General features: G+C 32.7%; 1 protein-coding gene across 1 annotated transcript; it reads right to left on the minus strand.

The window, feature by feature from the left end:
- Positions 1-755: 755 nt before the first annotated feature.
- On the minus strand, positions 756-13,235 carry LOC133183064 (2-oxoadipate dehydrogenase complex component E1-like). Its single transcript, XM_061317995.1, has 23 exons — positions 13,005-13,235; positions 12,624-12,741; positions 12,295-12,463; positions 11,245-11,352; positions 10,885-10,996; positions 10,111-10,208; positions 9,584-9,647; positions 9,384-9,457; positions 8,974-9,108; positions 8,568-8,683; positions 7,666-7,741; positions 7,092-7,283; positions 6,642-6,743; positions 6,114-6,242; positions 5,669-5,789; positions 5,170-5,309; positions 4,607-4,763; positions 4,326-4,426; positions 4,111-4,212; positions 3,699-3,944; positions 3,151-3,214; positions 2,353-2,438; positions 756-2,071 (listed from the first exon to the last, which is right to left on the minus strand). The coding sequence occupies exons 1-23, from the start codon at positions 13,138-13,140 to the stop codon at positions 1,970-1,972; spliced, it is 2,748 nt and encodes a 915-aa protein (XP_061173979.1). The 5' UTR covers positions 13,141-13,235; the 3' UTR covers positions 756-1,969.
- Positions 13,236-13,388: the final 153 nt, after the last annotated feature.

Below are 13,388 nucleotides of genomic sequence, written 5' to 3' on the forward strand. Positions count from 1 at the left end.
GTTTACTAACGAACGAATCTGCTCGAGACAGCCCTTACATTCAAAACACAAGGGTCCAAGGTAAATGGAATTGTCCCAAAATTGGTTGATGAATTTTGCACATGTGCACTGAACAAGAAACAAGATGTGTTTGTGATACACTGGCAGCTCATGGCCAAGGTAAGTTTTTCAAATGCCAAGGTCAAGAGGCCAAAAATTTTGGTATCTAAAGAAAGGTCTTATCACAAAGAATACACATGATAAATGAAAGCCATATCAACAAAAAAATTAGGGCCAAAGTTAAAAGTCTTACTAAAGTACCAGTAGGTCAAACTCCCAAGGACAAGAGGTAAAAAAATGTTACTCAACGAAGTCTTGTCAAGGAGAAATATGGAATTGAAGCACTGGCATTAACCATTCAGAAGTTATGGCCAAGGTTTTATTTTTCTAAAAGTAGACCAAACATCAAGAGGTAAAAAATGTTGGTACCCAAAGAAAGGTTTTGTCACAAGGAATACATATGAATGTCCTAGCACCAACCATTCAAAAGTTATGGCCAAGGTTAATGTTTTACAAAAATGGGTCAAACTTCAAGATCAAGAGGTCAAAAATGATGGTACCCAAAGAAAGGTTTTGTCACAAGGAATACACATATGAAATATGAACCATTAAAAAGTTATGGGCCCAAGGCTAAAGTTTTGCCGAACAAATAGATAAACGGACCAAAAACTACATGCCCCTGAATCTTTGATTAGGGGGAATAAGAAACAAGATACTTAGAGTTTTAGTTTTAATCGCACAAAAAATGGCACAATAGTTAACACAAATATCACAAATATTTGATTCTTAGTGTCAAACCCTTTATCAAATTTAAAGAAAAAAAAAACAAAAATAACCATCCATTAACTTCAAAAGTTTGAATACATAGTCTATTAGACACACATGAAATAATCTCAGTTTAAGATATAATTTTAATAAGTTTAAGATATATTCACTGGTGGGGGGATCGTACCATTTTAAACATACAAGTAGATCTTTCGAATATGTTTCAGATTTAGCTTTTAAGTATCCTCTGCCTAAAAAAGGAGCACTTCTAATATATAGATTGTATGCATTGTAAATAACTTATTCTAAAAAAAAAAAATCATATAAAAAGATATACGCTGTAATAAAATTACTTAGATGTATCAGACTAGGACAAATGTATAAAATAATACCTTCCATCCCATAGTATAACAAGCACTATTTACTTCTCCCTACTACGGAGAGCATAAAAATAAATCTTTGAAAATATTTTAAAATTAAAAAAAACTCTTTTGAATAAATAAGTTTTAATCGATAAAAAGTGAAAATAATTATATTACTGGCTTCTTTGGATTTAATAAATGCCCTTTTTATGTAAATGAAATGACTATATTTGATTACAAATGCACATATTCTTTGATTAGTGATACTGTAAACCAACTTTTATTCGCGTGCGAGAAATATTTGCGAGTTTTGTGACCTACTTTTACTCACGCATTTGAATATAATTTTAATATAATTTTGATAAAATTTTTTTTAATATCTTGCTTTGTATTTGTAGAGAATATTTCCTCAGTCACGAAAATTAATCGTTGTGGATAGATTTTAAAATGACGAATCGCGAAAAAAAAATGACGCGAATATTAGTTGGTTTACAGTATATATCTTTCTACTCATGTACTGTAAGACTAAATGCATGCGAACAGAACATTACCCCGTGGTTCCCATTTTCATTGTACAACTTCTGGACTAATATCAATACCTCTGTGTGTTACAAAGCATTTCCCTTCATAGGAACAAAACAATTTCTTTAAATGTTGCAGTCTATTTTTTTAAACAATACATTCTAAATTCAAACCTCAGTCACTGACATCACAACATGAAATATTAGATTTCTGTTTATATAAGGTTAGAAAATTTTTCATGAATACTTTAATTTTGATATATAATTAGCTCCCTCTGGTGGTCAACTGAATGTCTGCTGCAGTATGGATTTGGCTTCGGCCTGATGGATCTGGCCTATTCCAGTGGCGGGGGTCCCAAGATGATCACGACCAGCATACCTCAACTACAAAAATATGTACAAATATGACACAACTGTCAAACATAATGCAAAACCATGCTATATTTCATATTTTTCAAATATATTCTTTATTCTCTTGCTGCAAACATTCAACAAAAAAAATCATATGGGACTAAATTTATTAATAAAATGAAAAAAAGGTGTTACATTTATGAACAAATCCAACTCTTTCTCCCCCCCCCCCCCCAAAAAAAAACCCATTAAATAAGATATTGGTATGCTTGCAAAATATAATTTTATGCCTTCCATAATAAATATACATGTACCTTCTTTCCCAAAACATTTTCGAATCTGGGGGACATAAAACTCCAGGCTCCCATGTTTCTATGTTCCTCTTGACTCCACACAAAATCTACAAAAGCAGGTGTGCAAATAAACCACAACTTAATGCTTGTATTTACATGCAGCAAACTGTAAACCAACTTTAGTTTGCATGGATGGATTCGTATCAGCGATTTTGCAACCTTCTTTAAATTGCACAATATTTCTTGCCACATATCATTTATTTTTGTATTTACAATTTTTATGTGTTAGTAAAATGATTCCTCAGTTGTAAAAATTAACAGTCAACGATGAATTTCAAACTGATGAATCAAAAATGAAAGGGTTGCAAATAATAGTTGTTTTACAGTACCATGTACACTTTATGTAGTCTGTAATCTGTAAAACTAGAGTCAATCCTTGTTATCTTAAAATCAATGGAACCGAAAAAAAAGTTCGAAATATCCGAGGATCGAGACATCAAGGGTAAAATACTTAAAGAATAAGTGTTTGGGACTTCCAAATCTTTTCGACATATCCATGGTATTCGAGATATCAGTGTTCGAGATACTGAAGTTCAACTGTAGTTTGATTTTGATACAGCACATTGTCTTTTGTGCATGCATAGATAAATCGCTATTAAATGAAGAATATCACGATTGCAAAAAAATGTATAGTTTTGTCAAAATTGTCAAAGATAGATTCCGTACAACAAAATTCATACAATTCATCAAGATATAAACTCACTAATACAATTCCACCTTATGAAAGAAAACAGTAGATTCAGATAAACATATTTTCACCTGTGGCATTTGAAAACTTGTTCAGTTCTACTTGTATTTCTGCAGCTGGGAATGGACACAAGCTCTGTAAAAGAAATTCCAATATATTCATATTTTGCTACACAATGTATATCAGAACATTTTTGAAAAACAAAATAATTCTTCATTTCTTGGTATCAATTCTCTCAAAGAACCGGATTTTTTGCATCGATTTTTTTGTATTTCATGGTTTTATAAATTACACAGGGATGTATACAAAATTAAATCAGCTGCATTTTTGAGAAAATCATTTTCATAAAAAGTTTATAACTGTGACACCATGTTTGTAATTCACCAACACAAGAAATGATTTCACTTTACATGCACAAGGGATTTAACAGGAAAACAACTGTGGAATCTAAAGACATTTCATGAAAATGACAATCCACTACCAGGAAAATTCTCAAAATGATTTGCCTGCAGTCTCATAAACATTCATTTGTTAAAATAAAAGTGGAATATAACACAGAATGAATATCATTATTTTAATAATAACAGTTTTTATTCTATATTTACATGTATAAATTTACCTCTAAACGAATCAGAGCAACATTTTGAAGTTTGAGATTTTCCCTCTCCTTTACTAGTGTGTAGTAGTGTTTGCCAGAGCAGAAGATAACTTTGGTCACTTTCTTTGCAGAAACATCAGGGTCACCAAATACTGGGAGGAAGGTGGTTCCAGGGGCCATTTCATCAAGAGTGGAGGAGGCCTCTGGCAGACGCAGCAAGATCTTAGGAGCCACCACTACTAGGGGCTTCCTGAAGTTACGAACCATCTGAAAGAATATGTTGTGATTCATTCATCTTCTCAAACTTAGCACAGGTACACATATAAGAAACTACAGAAAAAAATTATCTTGTGTTCTGTCTTCTATTGCCTTTAAGTCTCCATTTCTTATGGACTGAAAGTCACTGAGTTTTATCAGTAGAGTACCACAGTACCTGTCTTCTGAGGAGATGGAAGTACTGAGCGGGGGTGGTGGGGTTCACGACCTGCATGTTAATGTTATCGCCATCCACTTTAACCTCACTGCTGTCGCACATCTACAACAGGTACATGTGAAGGTCATTTATAATGCAACATAACCAATACTGTACACAAATATTGAAGTTTAATAAAGGGTAGAGATTGTAATCTGTTGTTTTTTACTCCTAACCTGTAGGAACCTTTCTATCCTACAGGATGAGTGCTCTGGTCCTGCCCCATCCATTCCATGAGGTAACAGCATCACTAGTCCAGTCTGCAGCAGCCATTTCACTGAGAGAAAGATAAAAAGTATGCAGGGGGTATATCATTGTTATTCACAACTATTAGAAGCAATTTACTGAAACAGGGACTTGAATACTAAAATGAGTTTTTAATACTTTGACCCCCAAGAGTTTTAAATTCTTCACAGCAAAAGCTTATACTATGCCTGTTTGTCTTTAATCTACTTACATTCACCACTGGCGATGTAGGTATCAATGATAATTTGGGCTCCATTGAAGAAATCACCGAACTGGGCCTCCCAAATAATCAGGTTGTTAGGGTTATCAATACTCATCCCATACTCAAACCCCAGGACTGCCTCCTCAGACAAAGCACTGTTAGCCAGCTGGAAATGTAACATGTAAACAATTTACTTATATTGATGAACATTCAATACATTACAACAATATTAGCCAAATATACAAAAATATCATATTTTTCTGTTTTTGTTTAGAGAGTGACATTATTCCACATACATGTATTCCAGACCAGCTACATAAAAAAATTAATGAAAGAGTAAAGATGTGTGTTTACTGGGGAACAAATGTAAATTGTTTCATGTATTGCATGTACTGTAATGTGATATAAAAATTGTTCAATATAAAAGGATTTATTCTTGTAGATAAGGTGGTATTCACTGTATACTATGTCAGACACTTTTTTTTAAACTATAATAGGACTCTTTTTTCTTCTCCTAATGTTATGTTCTGAAAAGACCACCCCCTACGTAGTCGTAACACTTCCTGTTTTACCTCTAGGAACCCCGTCTGATCCTCTTTGATGTGGTTTAAGGGGATATGCATCTCGTCCGTCTCCTGGTCTACCAACATGCCATGTCTGTGACTGAATGTTCCCCTCCCTACATCCTGTCCGCTGACTCGAACATTATAACCTACAAAAAAAAACTGATGTAAATATCCAATATCATGTCATTTTTTCCTAATCTAGGATTTTTCTCTGCTTTAGAAAGTGTTTGAATATTATACATTTGTATAATCTAATATTCTTCAATTAGTTTCTTCATTCCATACATGTACACATGTACCAGTACTGTTCAACAGAAAAAAAGCTGTATATGTATGGTACATACACTGTTCATGTACATCATAACATGTAATTTAAAAGTAAATTTGACACAGTTCTGTACATTTTCAGCACTTGCACTTCAAATATATTGTAAATATAGTGAGAGTTACGGTTATAAATGAAATCTGAAAAAAAACTTTATATTTTGGGATTACATAAGCCTACCCTGGTAAAGTAGAGAACCAAATGCGAGAGCCTCTGCCGTGGCCCAGTCCAGCCCCCTGCCTTCCTTCATCCTCTCAAGACGACGGTCCACATGAGCTTTCTGTACATTGGGATGCACTTTCTACAATATTAAAAACATATGTATTGAATACATATATATATGTATCTAATTTTCATCTTGAGCATCAAGAGTTGTGGATTACTGTAATACACAAAAAGGGACACAAATCTTTGTTAAAAGAAAAGTTCATCAATTTTTGAAGCCCTCCTAATTTTACTTTGTTATGGCTGTACCAATATTGTGAACTCTCCAAACTAAATTTTGTTAAAAGACTGAAGGATGACCCCAACAATATTGAATAAGTAATAAGAGAAATCCATGGTCCAGTAAGTACTCTAAACCAAAATTTTCACCAATACTATCAAACAGTCTTTGTAAACTCACCAGATCAGAGCAAGTTACAGACTTCTGCCCAATGAATTTCAGTAGGTCTATAGAAACCCCAGTGTCCCAGTGAGTTATTATGTCTCCTGGCTGCACCATCTCACTCCACTGCTTCTGAAGGTCAAATCTCTATATAAAAGATACAAATTACATCTACATTGGAATAAAAAAGTCCCCCATACATTTTCAATCTTCATATCAATCAGTAATTGGTAAATAAAATTCCTGCTTTTATGTACCTTTTCAAAATTTTCAGGAACAAGTTTTGTGAGGATATGAAAACAAGAACTTGAAATTACCATTAAATTACAAAATGTATTTCACTGGTTGAAAATCTTTTGATTCATAAAAAATTTCATTCAGCCAGATCTTGAAATGAACAACTTATTGACAAAGTTAGCAAAAATTCTTTTTTAAACAAAACATTTTACCCGAGGTGTGTAGGTTTTACCTGTAACGTGTAGGTTTTACCTGTAACCTGTAGGTTTACCTGTAATGTGTAGGTTTACCTGTAATGTGTAAGTTTACCTGAGGTGTGTAAGATTCCACTTGAGACATATGTTCTGATAGTGTGGCATTCCAAGCCTTGACCGACTCATTCAATGTCTCCTGCTCACACAGTCCTTGTGACTTGAATAAAAAAATATGTATATCATACAAACCCTTTTCTCACAAAAGAAATTCATACATGTATTATTTGACAAAATTTGGTAAACTTTTTTAAAAAGGTTTACGGTAGCTTTGCGGTTTACTACTGTACATGTATATTCTTTAACAAAGGTCATCTTCACTTGTACATAATACAAAGGCTTCAATGCATCATTGCACGCACAAAATTCTTTAGAAAAACCAAGCGCAAATAATGCATAGCCAACCTGTTTGTAGCCCAATAACCATACAATAACTATGAAGAGAAATGACAGACTGGAACATTGACTTTTTATATATTTGTCTAGAACCAGCCATATAAAGATGTACCACAAGGAGGCTGGCATACTGATTGGGAATACTATCCCTCCCTCGCACTGCTTTATACATCGCTGGCTGAGTAAATGAGGGGTCGTCTAGTTCATTGTGACCATGTTTGCGGAAGCAGATGAAATCGATGACTACATCTTTGTTGAACTTTTTCCTATAGTCCATGGCTATAGAAGTTACTCGTAAAACTTCCTACAACATAAATACATCTGTTCAAACATTGAAAAGCAACTATGCTATAGTCAAATGAAAGAAAATTAAGCAGGAAATTTTTAATTTGTGTACGTTTAAAACTGTAGTTAGTGCAAGATTAGATAAACGTGCTAGGAAAATATTGAAAACATTTTGTGGCTTTTTTTTGAAGCTCAATGAAGTGAAAAAAGAATCAGAAATTAAAAAACAACATATCTGGTGAGTAAAGTTAAAAATATTTATCATCAATTTTTTTCATCCATTTCATTCCATTTTATACTACATATGGGTAAAAGGCGACTCATTTCAAAAGCTTTTTGATAATGGGGCCTGCTTTCTCTCTCTCTCTCCCTTTCTATCTCCCCTTTCTCTCTTATTATACCTCGGGGAAGTCTGCATTCACATGAAGAACTGGATAGGCATTTATTTTGGCGAGGCAGCTACTGTATCTAGAGGACCTGTGTGTATCATAACAATTTGAAATGTAAAGCATAGTGAAAATAAAATGCACTGCAGAAGGGAAAAAAGACTGCTTCAATAATTTTATCCAATAGAATTAAAAACTGACATATGAAATACATTTTAAGAGATATTTGATATCTATAGAGTTTAAAAGTTATGGTCAAAAGTGTAAAATTATTTAAAGAAATCAAAAAGATACCGGTAAATGATCACAGAAATTTATTTTTTTTTTTGGACTATTAACTGTCTTTTCAGCTCTTTTCTTTTAAAGAACCTAAAGGGAGGATAGTCTTAGCCCTCCAGTTCAGTTTATAACATTGCAAAGGATTTTGAGTCCTGTGTCACCTAAAAGGCCTATTGTTTGGAATCACAGAGCCTGAGAGCTCAAAATTTTAAATTTTGCCCTTAAGGGACCAAACAGGAAAAATTTCAAATTACTGAAATTACCATTCATAGTGTAACTGTAGTTTAAATATACAAATAGTATAAGCAGAAAAACAATATTTTCAAACCTTAAGAAATGTTTAAGCATTATACTTGTAATTTAAACGAATAATGCTACTATATTATAAATGGTTGTTCCATACATCATGCAGATATCATGTTAAGTAACTGGATACATATATATATTTGTTTATACTTGTACGTTTATATCTTTCTTACATCTTTATCCAAGTGTGAGAAAGTAAATTTCTTTCAAGGTGTTACCTATAGTATTTAATATATCTATATCATGAAAAAATGTGATTTCAGTGGGAAGGATCTATCTAACCTAACAGTCGCAAATGATAAAAAATTCATTTTTAGTGTTTGACCTCTGACCTGCCTCTGGAAGCCTCCGTTGTAAAGCCCACCTGGTTGTTTACGATTAAGTGTATACTGCCACCAACATTGAAATGTGGACACTCGGCAATGCTGAATGTTTCTGCTACTATACCCTAGAAAATGCAATAACAATCATTCATACATTACATGCATATACACTGTCAACAGAAATTACAACCTGGAATATTGTGTCCCTATTAATAAGGAGAAAGTAAACTTGATCTTCTTTTCTCTACTGAAAATTTACTCAAAGTAAGTCCTCACAAAAACTGAGCTACCATGAAATATAGTAACTTCATAATGCATCACCATCGTCAATAAATCAAAAAGCATCAAAAAGCCAAAGACATAAAAAAACACATGTGTCTTTTACTTCCAGCAACATTTGAGACTATCCTCTTACCTGAGCAGAAAAAGAAGCATCACCATGCACTTGCACACACAAGACTTTCTCGTCTGCGGGGTCAGGGATGTATTCACCACATTGTAAATTTTGTTGCTTGGCTCGGGCCTTCCCAACAGCTACTGGGTTGTTAGCCTGAAAAGGAAAGCTAGTCAATTACACATTACAATACAGAAATTATATAAGGAGAGGATCCAACTTTTTTCCAATTTCAAAAGAATTTTGAAGATAGTATTAAAATGGCTGATATGGCTTGTGATTGATCTTTCATAGACTTAAAGAACATCCCTTTTCAAACGAGTGATAGATGACTGGAATTTTAAAAGTTATGATAAAAATTAACAATAGAATGCAAACAAATACGGGTATAATAAATTGAAGTTTCTGTAAATAAAAGCAGAACCACTCACCTCTAGATGTGATGGATTTGGAATAAGGCTAACATGAACATCTTTATCACCATAGTTCAAATTAATAGATGTGTCTGAAATGTTACATCCATTCAAAATAACCAAATGCCTTAAGCTTCAATCAGTAATTCTGGTTAATTGATAATAAATACTATTGGCTGATATAATGATTATTCTATATTTCCTGAGTAAGAACTTACAAAGATGTGATAAAACATCCCCACTTCCTGAAACATTGGGAGGAAACTCAGGTAAACCTTTCATCTAGAATAAACATGTACCTTGTCAGTTACAAGAATAACTTTCTGACTTATATTTTTCATAAATGAGCATAAATAGCATTTCTAAATCAAAATACTTGTAAGCAATAACAATACAAAACTGAAATGATACAAATCTCAATACATTTCTTACAGTTGATTATAAGCTGGCTTAATCATGTTAAAACAGTAATGTTAGATACTATTAAAAATAATATTAATACATCTTTAAGTTGTTTGAAATTATAATGCTGCATTTTGATTTTAAACAATACATGACCACATACAAATTCATTTTTAAAATGACCTGCATAAAACAGACCCCTCCCCAGCCCCCCCAAAAAACCTCCAAAAAAAATATAATAATTGGGCAAGTTTGAGTAATAAATCTGAACATGCTGAAAATGTTAATTCTTGAAATAAGGCCTGTATGGGGTAAAAAAAAATCAGTGAGAAAGCCTACCTACCTTTCTGAACATGATAACTGGAGGAAATTTTAACATACAGGTGAGAAAGTTTAAACGTCCCCTGTGTGGCATACATATGACAACATCTGTGATACTGTCTGTTAATTGAAAAAAACTCATTATGAGTGTTCATATATCCATAAATGGCCAAGATTTTTCTATAAATGGACAATTATAGTTCCTTGGATAAATTAAGACTCTTAATTTAACCAATTAACAATTGTATATTTCTAAAAATAAAAAAATCTCAGGTGATTGTTTATATACATCCATGAAATGCAAAAAAAAAAAAAAAAAAAAAAATTATCCAATTAATTAATAATCAAGGATGACATTCCTTACATCATTCTTTTACCTAGACAATAAATTTAAATTTGTAAACTAAGATAGAATAACCGGTAGAACATTTAGTTTACAAATTTGAATTTATGGTCTTGGTCAAAGAATGATGTAAGGAATGTCATCCTTGATTATTAAAATTGGATAAATAATATTTTTTTTGCATTTCATAAATGTATATAAACATTCATATGAGAATTATTTTTATTACTTAATTAATTATGTGTAGTATGGAAAGGAGGAATGAGTTAATATACATTGAAAATTCATAAATATATATATAATGAAAAACATATGGCTGGACCGGGAATCGAACCCGGGACCCCTGTATTACTAGTTAGGTGCTCTAACCACTGAGCTATCCAGGCCGATATCCACAGTCCAGCCTAAATTCCTACATATGACTTACCTTGTGAACACTTATTGAAGACTTACTTTGTGAACACTTATTGAAGATCTCTTCAAAGATGGCCATCATGCTTTCACCCCCCTCTCCTCCATAACGTTTTACATTCACAAACTTGCTGGCCAAGAAGTGATCAAATGCCTGGAATTAGTATTCTTGCATTTGAAGGTTTGATTTGTCAATCAGAATCAACCTCTTTCAAAACATGCAGTACATACTTTAATTCTGTGAGTTGCAATGTACATAATTAAATCATTGGTAAAAGCTTTCAAATGGTTTCACTAAGAATTTAAGAATTTTGTTAAAGAATGGTACTAAAATTACATGAAAATTCCTTTTAAAGAATACTTTCTGTAATAAATGTACATAATTTTACATGTATTTCATACCTGACAACGTAACATTAAATCTGCCAACTCTTTCTTTGTCTGAGTTGTAAGCTCGATCTCTCCTCGTGTCTCAAAAGCTTGCGCTAACCATTCTCTCTCTTCAACATCCTGTCAACAAGAAATGAATTATCTTTTCTAGGAGTACAGTTTAACCTTACCTACCTTGAACATGGAAAGGCTATTGAAAAAACTTTGAGGTATTTATGTGTTACAGTAAAACACACTTATAGTAAACATGCTTAATATAATGAATTGAAACTAACAGTGAAGTGATTTTCTTTCCCTGTGGCTTTAAAATATTTTGTGAACTTAATGAATATGACATATTATGTTTACAACAAAGCAAAATTATAATATCCATCCCTGGAACTTTATTGTAAGCATGTTTTATGCATAGATATTGAAGCTGAAACTTAATTAATTAGGTCAGGACTGTCAATCTGCTTCAACACATCCTGGGTATTTGACATACTAGTACTGATGTTACACAGAAGTTCAACTAGAGGTTGATGCACTCAAAATAAATCAAACAGACGTTAAGTTTATATTCTGAAATACCACATATGAACAAGGGTAAAAAGTACTAATAACTCCATGAAAAAGATACTTAATTTGTCTTTTAATTGAACCCAAAAATTTTATGGTAAAATGATATCACACTCATCCTTAATTATTCCCCCTTGGTATTCAGTTATATTTTGGAACAATGGTAGTGAGGAAATTTCCCAGACAATGTGCATAACAAAATGAGGACATGTTTTTCTTGATTTTATCTTGTTTTCTTGAACTATTATCAAAATAATTCAAAAGACATCAAACCATCTAATAGAAAATAACAGAGAAGTAAGAATCATCTCAGAAATATTACATCAATCTACCGGTAATTAAAATCAGCTGTTTGGCTCCATTTACTACCTATTACTCCACAAATATAAGGTCATCAGGACGTGACCTGTAATTGAGTTCATTCAGATACTTGTGGCATAGTACATAGTAATCATAGCTAAACTAACAGCTAATTTTAATCAGAATGTATTGCAGTTACAGTACCTCTAAATGTTGAAACTCAATGGCAGCAGGACCACAGTAAACTGATTCCAGATTTTTCACAAGTTCTTCTATTGTCATATTCGGTCCATTAAAAATCCCCTCTGTCTGGATGATTTGATTACTATCAGCTGATATTCCATAAAGTCTAGCATCTAGTTCTTGGACATTTCTGGAAAATATTTCATGTTTATTAATCAACAACAGTAAATTCTTTTATGTGTCAATATGTACAAATTATTTATTTACAAAGTGCAAACTTATGTATTTATTTTACTTTTGTGTGGCACTGATATGCATAGATTTAAAAATTACTGATATGTTATGCTAACTCAGTTTCAGCCAGCTGTAGAGGGTCTAAGGAGGCCTTCCTGTGTCCAAAAGTCCTGTAAGCTTCAACCAGTCTGTACACATTACTCTGTTGTATCCTGTTCTGTATTGCAGCAGTATCTATATAAATGGTAACGAAATACTTCAGATATATTTAATACTAGGTTTTAATTACCACGATTACAGGAAAACCGGTTTTATTAAAATTACAATACATATCTATGTTCTGTATACAGTTTACAAATACATTATTGTCCTTTTTAGAGTAAAAGTCACCGTAGGAACCCCAATTTCTTTATTTTTGTCATTAAGACACGACACACCTCCATTTTGACCAATGAAATGCACGCAAATTTATAGAACATTTTGCGGTACTGTCTTACCGATTTTTGATTCTGTTTTAGTTCTTGGATGATGTCCATAAACACCACATTTCGTGTGATAAGCATTCAGTGGTGTCACAGAATCCACAAAAAGCTGCAAATGCCGAGAGTGCAGTAACTTTAACCTCGACAACATTGTTGATGATCACCATACCTCTTTTAACTCCACGAAAAGAGAGTTCCTGTCAAGGTGCTGGTGGCGGTAACATTTGACTAGAAGAAAACTTGCTATATTTTTCTTGTAAGTTTTTGTATTGATTAATACATTGATATTTGATTTGATACTATGGTACTTATTATGCATAATTTAATACAGTTACTAGGATGATGTACCTTTGTTCATCTAACTAATTATCATATGCATCACTAATCAGAGTTATTCCC

Source organism: Saccostrea echinata, unplaced genomic scaffold, assembly GCF_033153115.1.
Source record: "Saccostrea echinata isolate AGI-Se365-2 ecotype Australia unplaced genomic scaffold, CSIRO_AGI_Sech_v1 ptg000009l, whole genome shotgun sequence".
In the NCBI taxonomy this organism is placed as follows: Eukaryota; Metazoa; Mollusca; class Bivalvia; order Ostreida; family Ostreidae; genus Saccostrea; species Saccostrea echinata.

Bases quoted from the DNA above. Each gene is read 5' to 3' on its own strand.
- LOC133183064 (XM_061317995.1), bottom strand. From the start codon at position 13,140: ATGTTGTCGAGGTTAAAGTTACTGCACTCTCGGCATTTGCAGCTTTTT. The intron at 9,458-9,583 runs GTAAGTTCTTAC...GTAACATTTCAG, and splicing joins GGATGTTTTATCACATCTTT to ACACATCTATTAATTTGAAC. The intron at 6,243-6,641 runs GTAAACTTACAC...TCTTTTATATAG, and splicing joins TGGAATCTTACACACCTCAG to AGATTTGACCTTCAGAAGCA.